The sequence below is a fragment of the Oryctolagus cuniculus genome, chromosome 4 (assembly GCF_051225735.1).
Source record: "Oryctolagus cuniculus isolate XC-2025 breed Fujian yellow rabbit chromosome 4, ASM5122573v1, whole genome shotgun sequence".
NCBI classification, from domain to species: Eukaryota; Metazoa; Chordata; class Mammalia; order Lagomorpha; family Leporidae; genus Oryctolagus; species Oryctolagus cuniculus.
The window spans coordinates 82,067,603-82,094,128 of NC_142870.1; the positions used below are offsets into that span (position 1 = coordinate 82,067,603).

Genomic DNA, 26,526 nt, shown 5'->3' on the forward strand with positions numbered 1-26,526 from the left:
GGCATTATCTGAAGATGGTCCTGTTATCTAACAGGCCTTTTCTTTTTTTTATTTTTTATTTTTTATTGCGTATCTGTCCACAACATCATGTCAGAAATGATCACAGCCACTCTGAATGAACGCAGGCTATGCACTGCTCCATTAATCATCCATGGCACCGTCACACTGTAGACCTCCTTACATTCACTGACTGACTGAAGACTGTTTCTTGAACACTGCCTCAGTGATCTACTTATGAAGGTGTCGACTGACTTTTCTTAAGATGCAATAAGGGCATTAGTGAAAGCATATTCTTTAGAATATTATTCTAATCTAAATTAGAAGCAATGACAATTTTCTGAAAACAATACTCAGTAAAGACTTTTGGAGTGTTAAATCTGTCTGAACTTACTTTAGTGGAGTAAAGTAAGTCCTCAGAGTGATAATTTGAGCAACTAATAGAAAACAATTTTCTTGTTTGGACTAGACTGGGGCAGTAGATTCTATATAAAAGATCTTATCACACATACAAACATCATCTGTTTTCTTGAAAAAATATTAAAGATTATGAACTTGCCAAACTTACTAAGTTGTTTTTTTTTTTTTTTTTTTTTTTTTTTTTTTTTTGCTTTCTACAAAATGCCTTCAAATTTGTGTCCCCTTTTCAGGATTACATTATTTGCATTTTGGGCAACAGAAAACCATTTAAACTGCCTAAAACACTAACCTTTGTTGTATCTTAAAAGTGCATTTGTGAAATGTTATTTTGATGAAAACCTCATAATTTAAAACATTTAAATTATGTAGTCTAACAGGCCTTTTCTATAATAATCATCCTAATGAAGAAAATTTCATCAGGAAATATATGGGAAAGACAGAACAAAGGTTTATTTCCTAGTAATATTTTTCTGGAATCATTTCTAAAGTTATTTTTTCTCTTGAGAATAAAATTTAATATTTTAAGAAAGCTGATGGAGTTTTCTTCATTTCAGTGAGGAAAAAGTGTCTTTACAGATGTACTTTTTTTTTTGACAGGCAGAGTGGACAGCGAGAGAGAGAGACAGAGAGAAAGGTCTTCCTTTGCCGTTGGTTCACCCTCCAATGGCCGCCATGGCCGGCGCACTGCGCTGATCCGATGGCAGGAGCCAGGTGCTTCTCCTGGTCTCCCACGCGAGTGCAGGGCCCAAGCACTTGGGCCATCCTCCACTGCACTCCCGGGCCACAGCAGAGAGCTGGCCTGGAAGAGGGGCAACCGGGACAGAATCCGGCGCCCCGACCGGGACTAGAACCCGGTGTGCCAGTGCCGCAAGGAGGAGGATTAGCCTAGTGAGCCGTGGCACCGGCGCAAATGTATTTTCTAAAACAGTATTTCAATCTAAGATGTTTGCAATTCATTGACCAAGAGAACCATCAAAAAGAGAGCTAGATAAACTGGCATAAATTCACCTTCAAAAAGGGAAATGTAGTCAAGCTAATTTAAGAAGTAATCTTGGTTGGTTGGTTTAAAGATGCTAAAGACTGGGCAGGGAAGCTGAATCAATAAAAGCCAGAGTAATCAAATTTTCAGGCCTTACCATTTAATTAAATATAACTTTTATCATATGATAACTAAGACATTTCTGAACTAAGAATGCCTTTAAAACAAACACATGTACTCATCTGTTCCCATGTCCCACCTCCTTTGGGTTCAATATTTTCAGAAGTCTTATCTCTAGTTTGAATTGTGCCAGATGAAATTAATGACAGAGAACTTAAATTACAAAAAAGAGGAATGGACATGTAGCTTGGCAGTTAGGTCAGGTTCAATGCCCACTTTCAGCTCCTAACTCCAGCTCCCTGCTGATGTAGATCCTGAGAAGCAGAGCTGGCCTAAGTAGTTGGGGTCCTGTCATCCACATGGGAGAACTGGATTCTGTTCCCTGCTCTCTGCTTCAGCCAGGCCTAGTTCAGTCCAGGTAACTGCAGCATCTCGGGGTGGATTGTGAGGAGCGGCAGCAAACCCGGGAAGGACCGGGGAAAGAAGGTAGCGTCCAGTCCGGTGCCGCTCCTCCGCAAGTTGGGGAACGACAAGTGGTGCTGTGACTCGGAAATGGACTGCTGGGAGAAAGCCGGGAAGGAGAAGGGAGAAAAATAAAAGCCGCAGGAAAGCTAGGCCATAGCGGAGACGAAAGCTAAACTGTAGCGGAGACGAAAGCTAGGCCGTGATTCGGAAAAGCCGCGGGAGAGAAAGAAAGTCGTGGGGAAAAAAGCCGCGGGGGGAGAGGAAAGCGGAGTGGAGAGAAATAAAATAGAGAGAAATAGGAAAGCCTCCCCACAACATGGTGATGAGAGGACTCGGATTCGGACTGCCTAGGGCGATAAGCACCTGCGGGCAACTCTAGCAGAGCAGAGTATGTGCCACGGGGCACCGAAGACAAGCGCGTATCAACGCCACAAAGAATAAAAAGAAGGGGGATCTGTGGGGAGCGGCAGCTTGCTGCTAATGTATCTGGGAAAGCAGTAGGAGATGCCCAAGTACCTGAGCCCCTGCCAACCATGTAGGAGACCTGGAAGAAGCTCCTGGCTCCTGAGTTCTGCCTGGCCTCGACCTGGCCATTGTTCCCATCTGGGGAGTAAAACAGCAGATCAAAGATCTCTCTCTCATCTGGGGAGTGAACCAGCAGATGAAAGATGTCGCTCACTCTCTCTTCCTCTCTCTGTAACTTTGTCTTTCAAAAAAATAATAAATCTTAAAAAAAAGATGTTTGAGGAAAAATTGAAATCCACACATAATTTTTCACAATACACATTTTCTGTGAACTTCTTGAAATTCTCTATCACATCATCAATGAAAAAGACATTCACCAAGCTTATAGATGCAAATAAACTAAGTTTCAGGTATTGAGGAAAAAATGGAAAATTTAAATAAACTGAATTTAAACAAAGCGTAACAGCAACTAGTGAAAAGAATGAACAGGTAAATGAGGCAAAAACTTCACGGGGCTGGTGCTGTGGCATAGTGGGTAAGGCCGCCACTTGCATTGCTGTCATCCCATGTGGGTGCCAGTTTGAGTCCCAGCTGCTCCACTTCTGATCCAGCTCTCTGCTCTGGCCTGGGAAAGCAGTAGAAGATGGACCAAGTCCTTGGGCCCCTGCACCCACGTGGGAGACCCAGACGAAGCTCCTGGCTCCTGGCTTTGCATTGGCACATTTCCTGCAGTTGCAGCCATCTGGGAGTGAACCAGCAGATGGAAGACCTCTCTCTCTGCCTCTGCCTCTCTATAACCCTGCCTTTCAAATAAATAAATAAGTCTTTAAGGAAAAAGAAAAAAAAAAAAAGGAATGAGGCACCTAGTCTATTTTTAAAAAAATTTTTTTAAAACTTTATTCATAGGGAAATAGATACCTTTCCTTATTTTCAGGGATATGAGTAACAGGTAGGAAGGAGAAAGTTGGCTAAATTAAGACATGCTCAAGGTCCAATGAACAGGTAGAAAAACAGTAAAGGCAGAGATTAATTAATATAGGGGAAAAAGTATATTAAAAGTTATTACAGAAGTTATTTATAAGACATAGACAAGAAATTTGAGCCCATTAAGGAATAAAAGGGGAAAGTTAACAGGTAACTTTATTAGATGAGAAATGCTGAAATGAACTAATGCTGTAAGGCAATGAATGTCCCCTGCTTCCAGAAACAGCAATTGACAATAAACAATATAACTGGCTGTGATGGAAATGAAGCCAGAATAAAATGATGACTTCTACTTTGTACTTTCATTGAACTACCAATCTAAGTGACTTGTACTTGAGAATACTGAAGTGATTAGGTCAAGTCACTCTTGGGACCATTAATTTCATCTGGGAACTCTTGAAGAACCAGAGCCAAAAAAAAAAAAAAAAAAAGGCTAAGGAATAATTTCAGGATGGACACAAACTCATTTTTTAAGCCTGACTAAGCAACAAAAGAAATGAGATCATTCTTAAATAGACTGTATTACTGTAGTAAAAAGTAATTGGGAGGGGACGGGAATGACTGGTGTAGTAGCACAGCAGGTTCAGCCTCCACCTGTGACACCGGCATCCCATTTGGGCACCGGTTTGAGTCCTGGCTGCTCCACTTCCAATCCAGCTCCTTGCTAAAGTGCCTGAGAAAGTGGTTGGGCCCCTGCACCCACATGGGAGACCCAGAAGATGCTCCAGGCTCCTGGCTTTGGATTGGCCCAGCTCCAGCCATTGTGTCCATTTGGGTAGTGAACCAGCAAATGGAACATTTTCTTTCTATATAGCTCTTTCAAATAAAATAAATCTTTTTTTCAAAAAAATTCAGGCAGCTTAAAACCTTAGTGCTTTCTTTCTTAACGTATCTAAATTTCAACACTTCCCATTGGGTAGGACATTTGCTTTGTATTAAACCTGTTTGTGTACATGTAAAACTGACCTTTGTTACTGAGCAGTGTATCTCTTTCAGACAGTTTGATGATTCACACAAGTTTGAGGATGAGGACACTGGGAGAGGGTAGTGGGAGCTGTGGTGGTTTTTTGTTGGTGACAAGAAAGCTATGCCATTTAAAGCTGACACCAGGGAACCTGATAGGGACTTATTAACTGCATTGAACATTTTCTCCTTTGCTTTTGACTCTATGTATAGTTACAAAGCCAGATTAGATTTATAGCAGCTTCAAGTTGTATTAAATGATATTTTGCTTTCTGTAATACTCTTATAAAATAAAGTTTGTTTATTCTCAAAAAAAAAATTAACTGGGATGCCAAAACATATAGATTAAATCTGTGCAGGTCTGATAGAAGAAAAGCTGGACTTCTCATCTATCTTAAATCTTATGATAGTGACTGTGAAATAAGAAAACACCATCTGTTTCACTAACTTCTGGCACATTCATATTTGGCCTTTCTTAACTATGACTCAGAGAGAGTAAGGCTCTAAGGTACTCATTGAGTATAACCACTTATCTTCTTGCCTATACTTCTACCATGGTACTAGGTACGAACCTTCCTTGAAAGAATTTTGAAAAAAATCACTGAAATAATTTTCTTGTTAATACAAATACCACGGTACTTCAAAAAGTTCATGGAAAATGGAATTAAAAGATAAATTAGGGCTGGCGTTGTAGCCTAGCAGGTTAAGACACTGCCAGTGATGATAGCAACCCATATGTGTGCTGGCTCGAGTCCTGGCTGCTCTACTCCAATCCAGCTCCCTGCTAATGGCCTGGAAAAGCAGCAGAAGGTGATGGCCCAAGTACTTGGTCTCCTGCCAACAATGTGGGAGACCCAGAAGTAGCTCCTGGCTTCTGGCTTTGGCCTGGTCTAGCCCTGGCCATTGCAGCCATTTGGGGAGTGAACCAGGGGATGGAAGATCTCTTTCTCTCTGTAACTCTTTCAAATAAATACATTCTTTAAAAAAAGATCAATTTATTTTTTGGAGGAAAAAAATTTGAAATCCATGCATACATTTTTTCCCCACCATATGTGTTTTCCACGAACTTTTTGAAGACTGTATAAGGAACACAGTTGAAAGGCTGATTAACCTGGAAGAAAATAATAGATAAACTTTTTTCATGAGTCACCCAGGTACGCAGAGCATCTTCCATGATGACCAGAGATAAGGTTCATCAGGTTTTAGGTGCTATGAGGTCAGGGGTGGGACAGCACGATGGCATCAGTATTTAGAAGGATAACAGGCAAAAATATGAAATATTATAATAAATTAAAGAAGTAAAAATATCCAAGCAGGAAAATTAAATATTTAGGAAAAACAAAAGATATGAGATATGAAAATTAGAAATCATTTAGAAGAAAAACTACAACTGAGAAAATGAGTCCTGTGCTAATCCTAAGACTGGAGAAAGAAATCTGATAAGTCACAGGGCTTCCTTTAAGTGAGCAGAACTGGCACGAACAAGAACCAGTGTTGTAGGTGGAAGCTTAGCCAGAATTCTATGACACAGTGCTGGCCCCAGGACATTTACTTTCAAAGATCACCTAATTTAGAATAAATTCCTTGCTTTTAAAGGTCATCTGAATTTAGAAGATCAGAGGGCTGGCGCTGTGGCGTAGCAGGTAAAGCCACTGCCTGCGGTACTGGCATCCCATATGGGCGCTGGTTCAGTTTCCAGCTGCTCCATTTCCCATCCAGCTCTCTTTAATGGCCTAGGAAAGTAGTGGAAGATGGCCTGAGTCCTTGGGCCCCTGTACCCATGTGGAAGACCTGGAAGAAGTTCCTGGCTCCTGGCTTTAGACTGGCACAGCTCCAGCTGTTGTGGCCATTTAGGGAGTGAACCATGGGATGGAAGACCTCTCTCTCTCTCTCTCTCTGCCTCTGCCTCTCTGTAAATTTACCTTTCAAACAAAATAAATAAATCTTTTTAAAAAAATCAGATGCAAATACTGACAATTAAAATACAAGTGTATATGTTCTGACAAATAACTGCATTTCATAATCTGGGGATTTTTGCTGTAGTTTTTAAAATTCCATTTTTTCTTTGACAAAATGGTTTGCGTACTCAGCCATATCATTATTTCCATAAACTATTAAATCTCATCTTTAGCTTTCTAAATTATTTTCAGTGCCAGGATGGAAGGTGTGGTGTTCAATTCAGATTCTCAGGTCACCAGATCTAGATTTGAACCCAGCCTTACATTTACTAGCTATGTGACCTCGGACAAGTCACATTCTGTGTCTCAGTAATCATTTGTAAAAAGGCAATAAGTTTAAGTTGAACTTTTTTTTTTTTTAAGATTGATTTATTTATTTTGAAAGAGAGAGAGAATCCTCCATCTACTGGTTCACTCCTCAGATGGCTGCAATTGCCAGTGCTGGGCCAGGGCAAAGCTAGGAGCTTCATTCAGGTCTCCACATGGGTGCAGCAGCCCAAACACCTAGGCCATCTTCTGCTGCTTTTCCCAGCCATTAATAGGGAGCTGGATCAGAAGTAGAGCAGGTGGGACACAAAATGGCACCCATAGGGGATGCTGTCATCTCAGTTGGCGACTTTACCCGCTATGCCACAATGCCAGCCCCTAATCTTAACTCTTGATTGTTGCCATGAGCATAGACAAAATTTTGGTAGAGTGTCAGGATCATCAGGGCTCTCAGTGTTTTTCTACACTAATTTATTAATTGTTCTCATGCCAATTAATGTCCACTAAAACTCCAGAGGCTGGTGGTTGTATTCATCTACAGGACTGCCCAGTTAAAATGTGCATATATCCATCTCAAAGGAAATGAAAATGACAGAATATACAGACGTTCTGACAATGACTGTTAAACTAATAGGAATCTCCTGCTGAAGCGTGTGATTCATGCAGTGGTATGCACAGTGTCAGCAGTTACCCGCACATGGGACAGGAACGGCCAGACACTAGACTTCGAACTTCTAATTTTCAATACTACTGTGAACAAATTAACATAAAACATGATGGGAAAGCATTCTATAAATGGTTAGAATTCTCTTCCAAAGCTGGTAAGACTAAAACTCTTGTTACACTCATTTTCAGCTGATGAACAGGAAAAAAGTCAGTATTAAAAGTACACAGCATTCCAATTGTTTGACATAAAAAAACAAGAACAATCTTGAAATGTATTTAAAACCAAAAGCACAGTATTTTCATTAGCTTAAATACATAATAAGACAAAGTCAGACACACTGTTGTGTAATTAGTGTTATGGAAAGAGACTCCATTTGACACACAGGTGACTCATGAGCTGAAGGAATGATTAATGAAGCAAGTGCATCTGGAATTAGAAAATATATTAAAGACATAAATATCATGCTATGTCCTCTTTCCCTAAGTGATGTACAAAGCCAATAAGGTTCTCAATGTGATGCTTTACTCTTTTGAATTACAGTTGCAGAATTTGGGGACATCAGGTAAATCACAAATGGTAGTACAGGGAAATAGTTTTAGTTACTTGTAAAGCATTTACATACTGCTCATCATGTTTTATGGTATTCAGATAATTTCTCAGTGAAAAGTACAATAGCTGTTCTTCAATTTCTAGAGACAATATTGTAAAACTCGATTTTGTGCAAGACTCTTACCACTAACAAGGCACTATCATCAGTGTGCTGAGACCTTCGGGATGGGAAGGGACACTGGAGAGATGGAGAAAAATGAAGCAATGTCAAAAACAAACTATGCACACACGTGACATATCTCACAAATATACACACAAGGAAAGAGACATATTAAGACATACTTTTGAAGACACTGGGAGTTAGCAACACGTTCATAGTCATCTGGAATTCATGCACCATAGAAGCTGGTAAATTTCAGTACTAAAAATCAGGACTGATTTTCTTTCAAACAGTTTAAAAAACTTCAAATATGAACTACCGCCTAAAAAATTTTCTAAAGCAAGGAAGAAACAGGGATAACTCTGTTCACATATGAGAAAGCTGAAGTATAGATATAGCAATAACAGAAAGAATTTGGGGTCACTTAGTAAGCTAGTGAAAATTAAATAATAAACGCAGTCATGATTCTAGTCTAGGCATCCCTTCATTGAATTCCTTAGACAAACTAATAGTATAATTAAAAATTTTGAAACTGTTCATGTAATTTTCCTGTGAAGCTTTAGATATTATAGAATGAATCACTTGAGAATGACCATCGAGAAGGAAATGTTGGGTCAACAAAGGAAAAATGTATGAAACTTAGTAAGCTTTATCCAAAGTTTTATATAGAATTATTACATTCACCACCAACACAGTAAAGACCTGACTGTTAAGTTTTCAACCAACATTTTACGGAAAGCAAAGTCCACATTCACACAAAATATATCTTTATGAATTTTAAGGGAAATAATGATCATGAATTGAAACAATTAGAATGTAAAAATAAAGGGAAAATGGCTCATGTAGAATTTAACTATAATAAAAATATTCATCTAGTTATCTTCATTTTAATAAATCAAACAGGTGTATACATTTTAAAAAGGTGAAGCAATGAATTTTACGTTAACTTATAATAAAATATTACTTGATATTATACAACTAATGTATACAAAGTAAAACTGATAACACTGAAATGACCACTAAAGCAGAAAAGACCATGGAGGATCTTTTTTAAGATTGCCACAATTTACAAGCGTCAGATCAGTTCTCAGGGCTCTGTCTCATTACACAGCAAGCTTCCAAAATGGATGGGATGTGATGATGTCCCAGAGGGCTGAGGCAGGGAGGCACATCACAATCTCTTGATGGTTATGTATGGATGAAAGGAAATCTGATATACAGATTCTAAAAAAACTCCCTGGTCTGTATCTTCTCCCTCAAAGTAGAATTTTGTGATTGAAAAAAAGAAAATGGCAATATTTTGATCACTGAAAACATGATAATCACACCCAAAACATGTCATTCCATTGCAAAAACAATAAATTCCAAAGAACAGATGCCGATGTAGACTTACCTCACCATCTAAGGCAGGCTGTTGTTTCTGTGGACTTTGTGATGCTTTTTGCTGTATGACCCCGCCCCCACCAAGAAAAGGAAAGTTGGTTAGAACCAGGACCACTGGAAAAGATAAATTCTATTTACTAAAATAATCATAGTCATGAATGTATCTCTTGAAAAGAACATTTTTCTAGAGTTACTGTTAGAAGAGGTTGCCCTTGGGGCCCGCCCTGTAGTGCAGTGGGTTAACATGCTGGCCTGAAGTGCTGGCATCCCATGTGGGAGCCGTTTCAAGACCTGGCTGCTCCACCTTTGATCCAGCTCTCTGCTATGGCCTGGGAAAGCAGTAGAAGATGGCCAAGTCCTTGGGCCCCTGCACCCTCATGGGAGACCTGGAAGAAACTCCTGGCTCCTGATCGGTGCAGCTCCAGTGGTTGTGGCCAATTGGGGAGTGAACCAGCAGATGGAAGACCTCTCTCTCCCTCTCCTCTCTTTGTATAACTCTGACTTTCAAATAAATAAATAAATCTTTAAAAAAAAGAAAAGGTGAGGTCGCCTTTTCCCTTAAATATCTCATAATTTAAATGAGGATGAGTAACAAACTGATAAACAATACTTTCCTTTATCAATGAGAATTTATAAATTTTTAAAAACTACATGTACACCTACACAAATACATTCATAATCAGAGTATTGCTCTCTTACTGTATTTTCTCAATGAAATCATTCTATCTTTTTAATGGCTTTAAATATCCCTCTACTGATTAACAATTTTAGCTATCAGCCAAATCTCAGGTTTGTATTTTCAACCCCTGTAGAAACTCTCCATGTGGAAACTCCACTACCATTTCATATTCAACATAACCCAAAACAAATTATTACCCTGTATTTGTTAATTTCTATTACCATGTCAAATAATAACACTGAATATCTGTGTGGTCAGTGTTATGCATGTGTTCTTATACAGAGTATCTCAAGTGATCTTTCTTTTTATGTGAGATAAACATCACATTCATTTAGAGATAAGGATATTAAAAAGAAAGGTTGTGTGACATGTGTAAGATCAGAAAGTTTGTAAGTAGCGGAAGTAAGATTTGCACCTATGTCTTCTGACTCCAAATCCTACATAGGCTTTCACAATGCTAGACTCCCATTAAAACCATTTGGCCTCATACCTTTCTTTGGGGGCTTCTTTTTTCACTAATTTCCAATGATTTATTTATCAGTCACTATTCATCTATGTATAGGATATACTGATGCACCTTTTGAAAACTCTTTTTTTTTAATATTTTTAAATTTATTTTCCTTGAAAGTCAGAGTTACACAGAGAAAAGGAGAGGCAGAGAGAGAGAGTCTTCCTTCCGATGGTTCACTCCCTAGATGGCCGCAATGGCTGAAACTGTGCTGATCTGAAGTCAGGAGCCAGGAGCCAGGAGCCAGGAGCCAGGAGCCAGGAGCTTTTTCTGGGTCTCCCATGTGGGTGCAGGGGCCCAAGGACTAGGGCCATCTTCTACTGCTATCCTAGGCCGTAGCAGAGAGCTGGATTGGAAGACGAGCAGCTGGGACTGGAACCAGTGCCCATATGGGATGCCAGCGCTTCAGGCCAGGGCGTTAACCCACTACTATGCCACAGCGCCGGCCCCGAAAACTCTTGTTTTTTAATTTATAAAATCTATTATTGTGGCCAAGAATGCAGCACCTACCACACTAGTACTAAGCATTAAAGCACTCCTAATAATTCCTAAATAGTTAATAATTTTTTAACTTATTTGACAGGTAGAGTTATAGACAGTGAGAGAGAGAGACAGAGACAAAGGTTTTCCTTCCGTTGGTTCACTCCCCAAATGGCCGCTACGGCTGGAGCTGCAGCGCTGAGCCGATCCGAAGCCAGGAGCCAGGTGCTTCTTCCTGGTCTCCCATGAAGGTGCAGGGGCCCAAAGACTTGGGCCATCTTCTACAGCTTTCCCAGGCCATAGCAGAGAGTTGGATCAGAAGTGGAGCAGCCACTGGGGCCGGTGCTATGGCATAGCAGGTTAAAGCCCTGGCCTGCAGTGTCGGTGTCCCATATGGGCGCCAGTTTGAGTCCCAGTTGCTCCACTTCCAATCCAGCTCTCTGCTGTGGCCTGGAAAAGCAGTAGAAGATGGCCCAATTCCTTGGGTCCCTGCATCTGCATGGGAGACCCAGAAGAAGCTCCTGGCTCCTGATCAGCTCAACTCCAGTCGTTGCAGCCATTTGGGGAGTGAACCAGCAGATGGAAGACCTCTCTCTCTCTCTCTCTCTACCTCTCTCTCTCTACCTCTGTCTATCAAATAAACAAATCCTTTAAAAAATTTAAAATAAATAAATAAAATAATAATAATAAAAAAAGAAGTGAAGAAGCCGGGACTTGAACCGGTGTCCCATATGGGATGCCAGCACTGCAGGCGGTGGCTTTACCCACTATGCCACAGTGCTGGTCCCAGAAATTAACTCATTATCTTGCCTTCTACTACAGCTCGTAAGAAACAATCATTGTAGATAGTCTTGATTAAATGCCAAATTAGAATTTGACCTTGATCTGTCAGGCAGGAGAGAACAATTTTAAGCTTCTAAGCAGGAGAAAAACATGATAGGAGAGATACTTCTGTAATACTTCTCAAAAACAAACCTTTTTATGTTAATATGTTAGGAAGAAATATTAGAAAAGATATTAAGTGCTGAAACTGGGGCACAGGGCAAGTTAAGCCACTGCCTGCAGTGCCCACATCCCATAAGGGCATCGGTTCATGTTCCGGCTACTCCACTTCCCATCCAGCTCCCTGCTAATGCACCTGGGAAAGTAGCAGAAGGTGGCCCCAGTGCTTGGGTCCCTGTGCCTATGTGGGAGATGTGGATGAAGCTCCTGGCTCCTGGCTTCTGCTGGCCCAATCTGGGGAATGAGTTAGCAGATGGAACATATCTCTATTTCTCTCTTTAACTTTGCCTTTAAAATAAATAAATCTTAAAAAAAAAAAAAAAAGATAATCAGAATGAGGAACATGAAGCAAAGTAAAATTGAAATAGTTAAACTAGACTACAAAAATAAAGGCATATGACTATATGATTTCTAAGTGTCTAAGGGTTGGCAGTGTTGCACAGTGGCACGCATTTAGAATCAGATATCTGAATTTGCATCCAGCTTTGCCACTCACTTTGTGCTTGACTTCTGGAAAGTTACTGAGTCATCCTGTGCCTTTAGTTTCCTCATTTATATAATTCCTAACAAAAATCTTTTTATTTTATTTTTATCTACATGGAATGCAGAGACAGAGACAGACCGAGATCTTCCATTCAATAGTTCATTCACCAAATGCCCAAAACAGCCATGGCTGAGCTAGGCCAAACCCAGGAGCCCAGAAACAAATCTAGGTCTCCCAAGTGAGTGGTAAGAACCCAAGTACTTGAGTCATACTTCTGCCTCCAAGGTGTGCGTTAGCAGAAAGCAGGAAGCAGAAATGGAGCTGGAGAGAAAGGAGTTAGAGGACAAGAATGATTCATTCATGTAATCATTCATTTAATAAATATTTATTGATCTTTACTATGAGCTAAGACCTGCTATGATGTAGAGATACAGCAGTGAGTAAAACAGACATGCTGGGGCTGGCACTGTGGCGCAGTGGGTTAAAGCCCTGGCCTGAGGTGCTGGCATCCCATATGGGCGCTGGTTCTAATTTCGGCTGCTCCACTTTTGATCCAGCTCTCTGCTGTGGCCTGGGAAAGCAGTAGAAGATGGCCCAAGTCCTTGGGTCCCTGCACCCATGTGGGAGACTTGGAGGAAACTGCTGACTCCTGGCTTTGGATCGGCACAGATCTGGCCGTTGTGGCCATCTGGGGAGTGAATCAGCGGATGGAAGACCTCTCTCTCTGTCTCTACCTCTCTCTGTAACTCTTTCAAATAAATAAAATAAATCTTAAAAAAAAAAAAAAAAGACATGCTTTCTGTCTTCATGGATTTTACAGGTAAATGAGGCAGATATTAAGAAAACAAAATTATAAATACTTATTTAAATATGAAGAAAAAATCTAATGTGATTTCAAAAGAAAAAGGTGATACAAGTAAAATAAAAAGAATAAGGATTCACATAGTACCACAGAGGCTGCAAAATGTTAAGCAAAGAAATATTAAATGGGATTATTAGGGCCAGCACTGTAGCATAGTAGGTAAAGCCATCGCCAAGAGTGCTGGCATCCCATATGGGCAACGGTTCAAGTCCCAGCTGCTCCACTTTCTTTCTTTCTTTTTTTTTTTTTTGACAGGCAGAGTGGACAGTGAGAGAGAGAGACAGAGAGAAAGGTCTTCCTTTTGCCGCTGGTTCACCCTCCAATGGCCGCTGCAGCCGGCACGCTGCGGCCAGCGCACTGCGCTGATCCGATGGCAGGAGCCAGGTACTTATCCTGGTCTCCCATGGGGTGCAGGGCCCAAGCACTTGGGCTATCCTCCACTGCACTCCCTGGCCACAGCAGAGAGCTGGCCTGGAAGAGGGGCAACCGGGACAGAATCCGGCGCCCCGACCGGGACTAGAACCCGGTGTGCCGGCGCCGCAAGGTGGAGGATTAGCCTAGTGAGCCGCGGCCCCGGCTGCTCCACTTTCAATGCAACTCTCTGCTGTGCCTGCGAAAGCACTGGAAGATGGCCCAAGTCCTAGGGCCCCTACACCCGCGTGGGAGACCCAGAAGGGGCTCCTGGCTCCTGGCTTTGGATTGACACAGCTCTGGCTCTTGCGGCCAACTGGGGAGAGAACCAGAGGGGACGACCTCTCTCTCTCTCTCTCTCTCTCTCTCTGCCTCTCCTCTGTGTTACTCTTTCAAATAATAAATAAATCTTTAAAAATAAGTAAATAAATAAAAGGGATTATTCACTGAGTGGGTATGGAGATCAAAATAAAGAATCAAAGATGACTGTAAAGGATCAAATCCGCGTATAGCAAATTTTTGGTATTTAGTAGAGTAAGGAATTTGAAGAGAGGTTCAGAGAATAATACTTTACATTTGCATGGCCCTTTTGAAAAAAAGTTTTATTATTCACTTATTTGAAAGGCAGAGGTGGGAAGAGTGGAGACAGAGTGAGAGAGAGAGAGAAAAAGAGATTTCAATCCATTGGTTCACTCGCCAAATGCTTGCAACAGCTGAGTCTGAACCAGGCCAAAACAAGGAGCCAGGAACCTCATCCAGGTCTCCCATGGGTGTCAGGGAACCAGGTATGTGGGCCATCATCTGCTGCCTCTCAGGTGCATCAGCAGGCAGCTGGATAAAAAGTGGAGGTGGAACTTGATCCCAGGCACTCTAATATGGGATATGAACATTGCAAGTAGAGGCTTCCCAGCTGTGTCACAACTGCTCCTGCATGGCACTTTTACACACACTGCCACTTTCATAATCTTGCTGATGTTTACTGTGACACTGGAGAGTAAGGAAATGGCAGCTGGATGGCAGAGTGATGGCAGACTGCTCAAGGGGAACAGATTACTGTTAAACAAGATAATCACAATAGGCATGAGGACAATTAATCACAAATAGGGATAGTCACTTGATACTGATATTGATATTCAGTCAAGAACTCTTATATCAGAGAGAAAAATGTTGATGAAAACCAATGGCTTCAGCAAAAACAAGCACTTGCTGCTAAGTAACTTTAAAGAACATCATTCAGTGAATTCAAATGACTCACCTTGACAAAGTCCAGGACAGCATCTCTCTGAATCTGCTTGGTCCTTATTTTCTCCTCTTCATACTGCAGGGCAGCAAGCTGTGCCTCTCTCCGAGTGCGCTCTACTAACTGTTCTCTTCGCCGATGAAGTTCCAAGTCTGCATGTGACAGCTGGAACAAAAAGCATCATTTTGCAAGCCCAAGTGAGGATAAGGATCAACTTATCAATACTCCTTATCAACTTAGGAAACCTACTGCTGACCTAAGCAACTTTTATTTTGCAGTCACCTAGCACTTCCTTAAATGTGTTACTGCTAATCCTTCTCTCATCTTTGTACTATTTTATATGTACTATAAAATCATTATGGAGGTGAAGATTTCTTTTCTGCCTAGTATTTAAAAACACTGTTAGCAAGTATCATGTGTATATGGCATATTAACCGATTGAGGAGACAGGTAATAAAGTTTACAAGCATCTGAAAATTGATGGCAATTTAAATAGAAAACTATTTTAATCAAAAAAATTAAAACATTAAGAAAAATCTACAAACAAGTACCTGATTGTGACTTGGTGACAGGGACAAGAGAGAGGATGGCTCAACTGGAACCCTGACACAAAGAAAAAAGAAAGGGAAAACTTTTTGATAACAAAAGACACATAAAGAACAAGTAAAATTGCTTTCGTTGTTAATGTAGCTTTCTATTAATCAGTAGGCAAATTGTCTAGTTACAATGAAAGAGCAACTACATTTTATAAACCTGAGCCCACATCATTAAATTAAACCACAAGGAATACCTGATGTCTCCAACTCACATTTCATGTGATGATATCACTGATTAATCTATAGCTAGGTAACAAATGTCTGTCAGCCAATATTAATGACAGTTAAATGAGATCAAGTTTTAAACAGTATCATTTCCTTATAACATATGTAACTATTATCTTCTTTACTACCATGATTGAAAGAAGATACAAGTAAATTGAGATCCTTTTTCATACACAGCCATTTTATCAACAGAAATCTGAAATACTAGAGAACTTGGTAACTTGTAAAGCAATTGTATCTTTATTTTCAATTGATGAAAAATTGAAATAATAAAGTTTATTGTTTTTATTCTTAAAAAAACCTATTTCATGTTATAACATTAAAAAGTACTATTTGCCCCTTATCAATATTATTTTAATTTATTTATTTGAAAGGTAGAATGACAGAGAGAGAGAGAGAGAGAGAAAACAGAGGAAAAGATCTTCCATTTGCTGGTTCATTCTCTAAATGGCAGCAACAGCCAGGACCAGTTCAGGTCAAAGCCAGGAACTCCATTAGGATCTCCCACTTGGGAGGCAGGGGCCCAACAACTTGAGCCATCATCTGATGCCTCCTACGTGCATTAGCAAGAAGCTGGGTTGGAAGTATGTAGTAGCTGGGACTTAAATCAGGTACTCCAACATGGGATGCAGATGTCCTAAGTGGCTGCTTAACCCTCTGTACCACGACATCTACTCTTCAGTTTTAATTCTTATAGTTTGAAATTTACCTTTTTCTTGAACCAGATTTATTGTTTCAAGCCTGTGCAACTCATCTGTGTGATTTAAAATGTTGGAGTAGTGACTTTTTGACATTTAGGGTCTGAAATTTGAAACTATGATCATTAGCCTTTCAGGCTGATTTAAATGCTTTGCAATCAGTGTGCTATTGGGGAAATAAAAGACAATTCCTCAAAGCTCCAGCAGTTTCTCCTTACCTGCTATTACCAAGAGTCTTCAACGTGGCATTCAGACTCTCAAGCCCACTCTGGAGTCCTTCCTCAGGCAGGCCTCCAGTCACCACATATTAATTCATTACTTCAAGTCTACTCTTAAGATATCAATTAATTACTGGAGCCAACCTACTTGAGCAATCACATCTGCTTCTTAGGGTGCACATTAGCAGGAAGATGGAATACGGAGTGGAGCCAGGACTCAAATTTGAGCAGTCTGACATGTGGTGCAAGCATCCCACACTTGTATCTTAATAGCTGTGCCAAACCCCTTCCCCTGGTATCATTCTTACACTTTTCTTCTTCCTCTTCTTCTTCTTTTTTTTTTTTTTTTAAAGATTTTATTTATTTCTTTGAGAGGTAGAGTTACAGACAGTGAGAGGGAGAAATAGAGAGAAAACTCGTCCGTCTGCTGCTTCACTCCCCAAATGGCTGCAACGGCCAGAGCTGTGCCTATCTGAAGCCAGGAGCCAGGAGCTTCTTCCAGTCTCCCACATGGGTACAGGGGCCCAAGCACTTGGGCCATCTTCTACTGCTTTCCCAGGCCACAGCAGAGAGCTGGACTGGAAGAGAAGCAGCCGGGACTAGAACTGGCACCCATATGGGATGCTGGCACCGCGGGCAGAGGATTAACCTATTGTGCCACAGTGTGGGCCCCCCATTCTTTTTTTTTTTTTTTTTTAAAGGCAGAGTGGACAGTGAGAGATAGATACAGAGAGAAAGGTCTTCCTTTGCCGTTGGTTCACCCTCCAATGGCCGCAGCGGCCAGCACGCTGCGGCCAGTGCAGCGTGCTGATCCGATGGCAGGAGCCAGGTGCTTCTCCTGGTCTCCCATGGGGTGCAGGGCCTGCTACTTGGGCCATCCTCCACTGCACTCCCTGGCCACAACAGAGAGCTGGCCTGGAAGAGGGGCAACCGGGACTGAATCCTGCGCCCTGACCGGGACTAGAATCCGGTGTGCCGGCGCCGCAAGGCGGAGGATTAGCCTAGTGAGCCGCGGCGCCGGCTGGGCCCCCCATTCTTATACTTTGCACAAACCTAGACCAATCTTCCATGGTCTGGCCTAATTTAATAAACGCAAACAAACCCTGTTTCCTCATTTTCTACTTACTTTCATGAGATGCTATGATTAAATGAGATGTTGCACATACACACAGACCTTAAAAAAAGCACATTCTAATGATTATATATTAATTACTTGTTTAAAGATTTATTTATTTATTTGAAAGGCAGAATTAGAGAGATGAGTGATAGAGGGAGGGATCTTCCATCCTCTGGTCCACTCCTCAAATAGATGCAACAGTAGGGGTTGTGCCAGGCTGAAGCCAGGAGCCCAGAGCTACTTCTGGGTCTTCTATGTTGGTACAAGGGCCTAAGCACTTGGGCCACCTTCTGCTACTTTCCCAGGTGCATTGACAGGGAGCTGGATCAGAAGTGGAGCAGCCAGGCCTCAAACCGGTGCCCATATGGGATGCTGGTACTGAAGGCCATGGCTTAACTCTCTGTGCCACAGTGCCAGCCCGATTATATATTTAAAATTAAAGATATTAACTGCAATTTTCTCTAAAGGTCACTAATTTCACTGCTACAATTTCCTATAGCTTTTATTGGCCATCTGCAGATGAACTGGAATAAAACAGGAAAAAAAGAAGTAAATTCATTTTAAGAGGGTTTATGTGACAACTGTAATGCTATTTTTTTTTAAGATTTATTTTATTTATTTGAAAGACAGAGTTACAGAAAGAGATAGGGACAGTAGAGATGTCTTCCATCCTCTGGTTCACTCCCCCAGATGACTGCAGTGGCCGGAGCTGTGCCAATCTGAAGCCAGGAGCCGGGAGGTTCTTCTGGGTCTCCCACACAGGTGCAGGGGCCCAAGGGCTTGGACCATCTTCCACTGATTTCCCAGGCCATAGCAGGGAGCTGGATTGGAAGTGGAGCAGCCGGGACTAGAACCAGCGCCCATATGGGATGCTGGCACTTCAGGCTAGGGCTTCAACCCACTGCGTCAGAGCGCCAGCCCCTGCAATATTATTTTTAACAGTGTCTTTAAACCATTTAATACCTATCTTCTACCACATTTCTTTCTTTCTTTTCTATTATTTGAGAGAGAAAGAGAGAGAGAGAGAGAGAAAGGAAACAGAGTTCCTACCTGCTGGTTAACTCCCCAAATGCCAACAACAGCTGGGGCTGGGCTGGGGCAAAATTGGGAACCTGGAACTTAGTCCATGTCTCGCAGATGGGTGACAGGTACTCAGGTAATTGAGTTATTACCTGCTATCTCCCCAGGTATGCATCAGCAGAAAGCTGGAAATGGGAGCAGAGGCAGGACTAAGGTACTCTAATATGGGATGCCAGAGTCTTAACCACTGTGCCAAAGACCCACCCCAAAGTAGTTTTCTTTTTCTGCTCACTAGCATAGGTCTGGAATGACTACCCAGCAAGTAGCAATTTGTCAAACTGACTCAATTCCTTTGAATCTTTGTAACAGACAGACTGCTGAGACAGATTATTTTTTTGTTAATATGTTATTCAGCTTACAGGCAAGATCTGTGGACTTCAGATCTGTCAGTCATTTTAAGGTGATTTTGTTTTTAATTCATTATTTCATTTGAATGGAAGACCCAGGAGGGCAGGGACTTTCATTTAAGTTCATAGTTATACTACCACATTTAGCAAATTACTTGGCACATAGATTTTCTACAAATATCTGTTACCTAAATAAATGAAATATATATGTAGTGATCTTAGAGCTTAACTGGTTACTGGGATAAAGTATGAAGTTCTTATACAAGGACCATATTAAGCTCTAGTGATTTGAAACATCCAATTAAAAAGTATTAAAGCTTTAGTTTCCAGCACTAAAGCTGATTAAACACTCTGAAAGACTCTTCCAATGGAAACAACTAAAATTCTGATTAACAAGATAACTTTTAACATATATTGCTGAGGTGCCATAAAAACAAAGAATCTAGAGATTCTGAAAAAGAAATAAAAACAAGGACATTCAATTAAGGTGTGGTAGGCTTATTTTTGGGCCTCACGATCTCTATCTTACCTCTGCACCCAGGTCTTAACTCCAATAAGTATGTTGCATTACATGGCAAAGGGACTTTACAGATGAAATTCAAGCTACTACTTGGTTGAAAGTAAAATGACAAGAGATTGCTAGGTAGTCCTAATGTACTCAGCAGCATTTAAAAGCAAGAGAAAAGCCAAAGAATTTGTTAGATGCAGCAGAGAAGGAGGTTAGAAAGATCTAAAATGTGAGAAGATTTTGGCCTACTAGTGTTGCTTGAAACTGAAGTGGGGAGGAATGGGGGCAGTTGTGGCATGGCAGCTTAAGCTGCCACCTGCAACACTGGCATCCCATATGGGTTATGGTTTGACTCCTAGCTACTCCACTTCCAAATCAGCTCCCTGTTAATGCACCTGGGAAAGCAGTGGAAGATGGCCCTACTTGGGCCCCTGCACCCACAGGGGAGACCCCTTGCACCTATATGGGAGAACTGGATGAAGCTTCTAGGTCCTGGCTTTGGCCTGGCCCAACCCCAGCCCTTGCAACTATTTGGGGAATGAACCAGCAGATGAAGATTTATTTATTTATTTGTTTGAAAGGCAGAGTTACAGAGAGAGAGGAGAGGCAGAGAGAGAGAGAGAGAGGTCTTCGATTCGCTGGTTCATTCCCCAAATTGCTGCAATGGCCAGAGCTGCGCCGATCTGAAGCCAGGAGCCAGGAAATTTCTCGGGGTCTCCCACATGGGTGCAGGGGCCCAAGGACTTGGGCCATCTTCTACTGCTTTCCCAGGCCATAGCCGAGAACTGGATTGGAAGAGGAGCAGCCAGGACTAGAACTGGCGCCCATATGGCATACCAGCGTTTCAGGCCAGGGCATTAACCTGCTGCACCACAGTGCTAGCCCCCAAATAAATAAATCTTTAAACAAAAAGAGAGAAAAAGGGTAATAAAACTGAAGGGATCATAAACAAAGGAATGTTGCAGACTCTAAAAGCAGATAATGACTCCCCAACTGATAGTCAGAAATGTTAACAGGGACTCATTCCCATAATCACAAGGAATTTAATTCTGCCAACAATATATACAAGGCCTGAAAACAGAGTTTCCTATACTCATCAGATAAGAATTGAGGCCAGTCAGCACCTTGACATTGGCCTTGGAAGACTGAAGCAGAGAACCTGCCTATACTTATGTCCCACAGAACTGTGACACAACAACTGTGTATTGTTTTAAGCTGCTGAATTTGTAACAGAAAACTAATACATAAGGTAACTAAGTAAAAAAGCTGCCTTTTACCTTGAGGGTTTCTGCTAAATCCTAGGGAACTTGAGCCCACCCAAGAGGAGGAAATGTAACAGAAACTCCTGCATGAAACTGGAATCTCAAAAGATTGTATTCTCAGTATAAATACACATGGCAACTAAAAGGCCATTCTAAGATAAACATCAAAGCATGTGAAATTTAACTAAAGTTCAATGAATTAAGTGATAAGATTATCAAATGCTACAAGATTTCTTTCACTACTCTTCCTACATTTTCTTTATTCCATCTGCACCTTTGTCCCTGAGATAACTTTAATACTCTAGTGTGAATAAAAAAACTATGTATGATAGGTTGTTCTACACATAAATTTACTGCTACTTAAGAACAGGCATATGGAGCCAGCTCTGTGGCATAGTGAGCAAACCGCTGCCTGCAGTGCTGGCATCCTGTGTGGATGTGTTGGTTCCAGTTCTGGCTGCTCCACTTTTGATCCAGATCTCTGCTATGGCCTGGGAAAGCGGTAGAAGATGGCCAAAGTCCTTGGGTCCCTGCACCCACGTGGGAGACCCCGAGGAAGTTCCTGGCTCCTGGCTTCCAATCAGCCCAGCTCCAGCCGTTGCAGCCATTTGGGGAATGAACCAGTGGATGGAAGATCTTTTTTTCTCTCTCTCTATTCCTCTGTCTCTCTGTAACTCCACCTTTCAAATAAGTAAATAAATCTTAAAAAAAAAAAAAAAAAAAAAAGAACAAGTCTACTATTTTAAGACCTTAAAAACAGAGAGGAGGCAAGAACCAAAGACTGGAACGTTTTTAACTACTATGAAAAGGTTTATGACAAGAAACCTTTTTGAACTTAAGATGAGAAGCAGTGCTCTAAATGGTCATGCTAACTTTAGAAATATTCTGAGGTACCTACTGACTATAGTGGAAACATAATAATAACTGAGATGGGAATGAATATACACATCACTATCTGTTATCCAGTCAAAAGTTCAAATAAAAAAATTGGGGATTTCTGTTTCAAATCTCCTTTTTGTATGAATCCATATAGTATCAGCACAAAATCCCATAGCCATTAAGTATATTCAAATCAGTTAATTATATAATAGTTTAGGTGATCTGAATGTATAATCAATCAATCAATTTACCTCTTTTTAATTACATGAGCACAAAACACATAATATCTAAACATTCTCTTTATACACAAATTTTCACAAAACCATATTCATCTCATCTCATCATTGAGTTTCAAGAAAGAAACAAGTAGGCAGAATTGGTTTTTCACACCTGCTTTGATGTGAGTATCTTCTTACATCTTCTGTTTTTTGAAGCCCCCTAATGGCTACTGGCTTTATTGGTGAACCCTAGACCAAAAAAGCAGAAATAAATCAATTCAACATATGAATCCGGGACTGTGATTACACAGTTCACACTCAACCTGACATTTAGGGATCTGAACAATATACTAAAAAATACTTAAGAGAATCTTCAAATGTTAAGTTTATGTTTAAAAGCATATAGGCCATATTACTGCTTTGATAAATAGAAATATTCATAATCTACATTATTTTTAGATTTCCTTCTTACTGTATTATATAAATTATAGTAACCAGATACAGTCTTGTTTACTGAATGATAAGATGGCAGGGTTGGAGAGGAAGTTGGAGGTAATCTAGTACAAACTTCTATCTAAGACAGGAATTCTTACCTGCCCTACCCTAACAGTTGCTCAGTTTCTCTTGAAGATTTCTGGTAATAAGGAGCTCACTTGGGCAGATTATGTTTCTCTACTTCTTCCCTACCAAAAATTGTTTCTTATTTTAGCCATACAAATAATCCTGGGTTTGTGGAATATAAAAATAAAAGCAATTTCTATTTATACTAAAATACAGTATTAATTTAAAAAGAAATACTGGTAGTTCATGTACAAACTGAAAGACCATTTCAAGAAGCATTACTGAGAAAAATTAAACTGGCTTAAGTGATATGGATTACACATTGACAAACGAAATTATAAATTATAAATCAAAGATAAAGATTATCACAGTACACACTTGTCAGAAGCTATACATCTTATTTCAACACCAAAAAAAAAAAAAAAAGAAAATCAAAGTGGGTATTCTTAAAAAGAATGATAAGGAAAAAAATATTTTCTTCTAAACTGTGTAGACAAAAAATCAAATGCAAAAACTATTTATTTATAGTATACCTCTAAGTAGGTCCATTACTCATAACCAGAAAATCTTCTTTAGTGAGTTACTTAAAAGGCTAATGTTGACCTAAAATCTGGGTATAAGGGGGCTGGCACTGTGGTGCAACAAGGTTAAGCTGCCACCTGACACATGTACATCCCATATGGGAGCACTGGGGTTCATGTCCAGGCTATTCAGTTTCTGATCCAGCTTCCAGCCAATGTGCCTGGGAGGCACTGCATGATTGCCCAAGTACTTGGGTTCCTGCCACCCATGTGGGAGAATCAGATGGAGTCCCTGGCCCCTGGTTTTGGTAAGGCCAAGCCCTGGCTATTGTGGGCATCTAGAGAATGAACCAGTGGGTAAAAGATAAGATCAAGGTCTCTGTCTCATTAAAAAAAAAATCTGAGTATGAAGATCATGTACATTGAGCTAGAACCCTAATTAGAGAATAATTATTCTAATTTTAGTGACATTGCTATTTTTTTTTAAATAAAAATCTCTCCTCCAATGTTATGTAGTGACTTAGCACCCTGGTTTTATGATTGTAAGGAAAAGGGAAGCAGAACAGAGAGGAGACAGGACACAAACTCACAGCCAAAATGAATTTATTCAAAAAAAAAAAATAAATTTGCAGAGGTGGCCAATGCACACAGGCTGAACACATGGCAGAGGGCACAGCCTGCCAGTGAGCTGGGCCTTATGCACCTTAAGGTGGGCTAAGGGTCCAGAGTGAGGGTGGGGGGCAGTAGTCAGAGGTGACTTTCTTCATTCAGGTTTTTCAGGTTATTGGGGCTTACAAACTAGGTAAAGAATGCAGAAGATGGAGTGGGGGAAAAGTACAGGGCATGGGACTGAACAGGTCTCTTTAAAGAATGTAGGATCCATCAGCGAAACTGATTTACTTTCAGGCAGGGAACTAAGATGGCTGAGGCTTGTGTTCTTGTTCCACCATTTCAGTTCCTGGCAGCTGGCCACCTCTGCAAATTTATTGTTCTTGAATAAATTCATTTTGGCTGTGAGTTCATATCCTGTCTTCTCTGTTCTACTCCTCTTTTCCTTACAATGGTACTGTAATTATCTAAATTTAATGCAAGAGATAGGTGAAATTTTTCATGACGAAATGAATGAGAGTGATTTAATTTTAAAAATAAGTATAAATCATCCCTATTCAGGCAGGGTTGGTATATGTATGTAGGAGATATAACAACATTAGAGAACAGTAGTGCTTCAAAGAACACACTAGTTTTTTTTTAAAAAAACATTTTTAAATACTATTCAGAAATATGAAAAGGTATTTCTTCACTTGTAAAACCATTTAAAATGGGGTAGGCATTTTGGCAGCAGTTAAGCTGCTGTTTAAAATGCCTGAATTTCGTATCAGAGTGCCTGGGTTTGAGTCCTGGCTCTGCTTCTGATTCCACCTTCCTGCTAATGCACACCCTGGGTCACAGCAGGTGATGGCTCAAGTAGTTGTGTCCCTGCCTCCCATGCAGGAGACTCAGATTAAGTTCTAGGTTCCTGGTTTCAGCCCAGCCCAGCTTCACCTCTTGTGGGTATTTGGGGAGTCAACCAGCAAATGGGAGATCTCTTTCTCTCTGTGTGTGTCTGTTTCTCTGTATCTGTCTCTGCCTTTCAAATAAAATAAATTTACAAAAAGAATAAAATAATACTGTTGCATCGTATTTTCACTGATGCCAAATTTCAGAAAGCATTACAACACTGAAGTCATGGAGACTTCTGATATATAATTATATAAATTTCCATACATAATGGTTAGTCAAAATTAAAAAAATATATTACAGAAGAGCCAACATAATAGATTAAAGAAATGACACTATAATTTTTCATAGTCCTATAACAGTCATTTCTACTTTTAGTAGTAATACCCCATCTATACTGCCTAATTAACCATATAATGATCAAAGAGAAAGACCACAAGAAAAGAAAAATAACTCCTTTAAAATTATGATGTTAATTTTATTTCAAAGTAGTTGTCCTCTGCCCCAACAGGGAGGCTGATAGCCTAAACCACAAGTAGCTTCATCAGTCAATGGATACATTGCTATCTCTGGGCTGAGGGACTCTGATTAACATTTTTCAACTTTAGATACAGGAATGTATTATGTTCAGAGGCCTTCAGATAAAAAAAGAAAAAAAAGAAGGATACATATATTTTTAAAGAATGACAGTTTCATTCCACATGCCCTACTTAAAGTGATGACTTCTAAAAGGCTAGTAATAAATATATCACACTCCAAAAAGGCCCCAAGTGTTTCTGAAAAGAGCCCTGGTCAGAGTCCGGGAAGGACTCCAGACATCAGCATCACACACTAGAGTGGAGCCATTTTATTTCACTGACTCTACTGAAGAATGTGATTCTTCCTGAGACCCTTGGGGAATTGGCAGAGGTTCTACAGTGGGCTGAATGCTCATTTGTCTTCTAAGGCAAGTCAATGCTCCACTGTAAGAGACACCCAAGAATTTATCAGCAAACAATTTGTATTCTGTGTGACTAAGCATAAAGCTCCAACATAATTAAACTTCTTATAGAAATTCTATGGTTGTTTGTGTGTTGCCTCAAAAGTCAACTGTTAAGTTTGATTTTTAATTAATTACTGACTAAACTATGATTTGCCAGTTAGTAACAATAAAAAAAAGTAACAACAAAGAAAAGCATAATATTCCTTTGTATTTTCTTCACAGGCCTTCGACTACTTTTAGTACTTTTTATTTTTCTTCAAAATTCTGAAATTGGTTTTCTTATCTGCAAATAGATATAAACCTAAACTGTTTGCTGAGTCATTCTGAAAAATTCAGGATTGAAATCAGAAGTGAACAGAATAAAACAATTAGGCCTAAAACCAACAAATCACTGATGTGACAGAAATTTATACTATCATGAATTGTTCTGACTAGGGGGCAGCAACATGTTTAGGCTTAAATGTGTGTACTACCTCATGAGAGATACGCCGTTGTTCAATATATGCCATAAACTGTGAACTGAGGCTGTCTGAGTCCAGGCCCTTGGGCTGTCTCACCTCCTCCTCTTCTTCCTCTGCAGCACAGCTGTCAATGTAGTCAATCTGATCCAGATCATGCTCTACTGTATACCACACACACACACACACACACACACACACACACACCAGAAAAAAAAGTCAAGTTAAGACAACCAATAAAAGATTTTAACTTAAATTAATGCTCTTTCCTTTCCCTGACATCTTCTATTCTGAAACTGAAAGAAATTCTAATAAG

The 26,526-nt window shown here is 40.3% G+C and overlaps 1 protein-coding gene across 32 annotated transcripts in view; it reads right to left on the reverse strand.

Annotated features, from left to right (window-relative positions):
* Positions 1 to 26,526, reverse strand: part of LRCH3 (leucine rich repeats and calponin homology domain containing 3) — a 129,034-nt gene that overhangs the window by 21,299 nt on the left and 81,209 nt on the right. For 5 of the 32 annotated variants that reach the window (XM_008266752.5, XM_008266746.5, XM_008266749.5 and 2 more), the window contains exons 9-14: positions 26,226 to 26,374; positions 22,364 to 22,440; positions 15,595 to 15,646; positions 15,059 to 15,208; positions 9,388 to 9,438; positions 8,019 to 8,072 (exon numbers count right to left, since the gene is read on the reverse strand). In XM_008266752.5, the coding sequence (XP_008264974.1) occupies positions 8,019 to 8,072; positions 9,388 to 9,438; positions 15,059 to 15,208; positions 15,595 to 15,646; positions 22,364 to 22,440; positions 26,226 to 26,374 (533 nt within the window). Of the gene's footprint in view, positions 1 to 4,465; positions 4,556 to 8,018; positions 8,073 to 9,387; positions 9,439 to 15,058; positions 15,209 to 15,594; positions 15,647 to 18,489; positions 18,819 to 22,363; positions 22,441 to 26,225; positions 26,375 to 26,526 lie in introns of those variants that run through there. The other 27 variants (XM_070072252.2, XM_070072246.2, XM_008266751.5 and 24 more) reach the window with 13 other exon arrangements.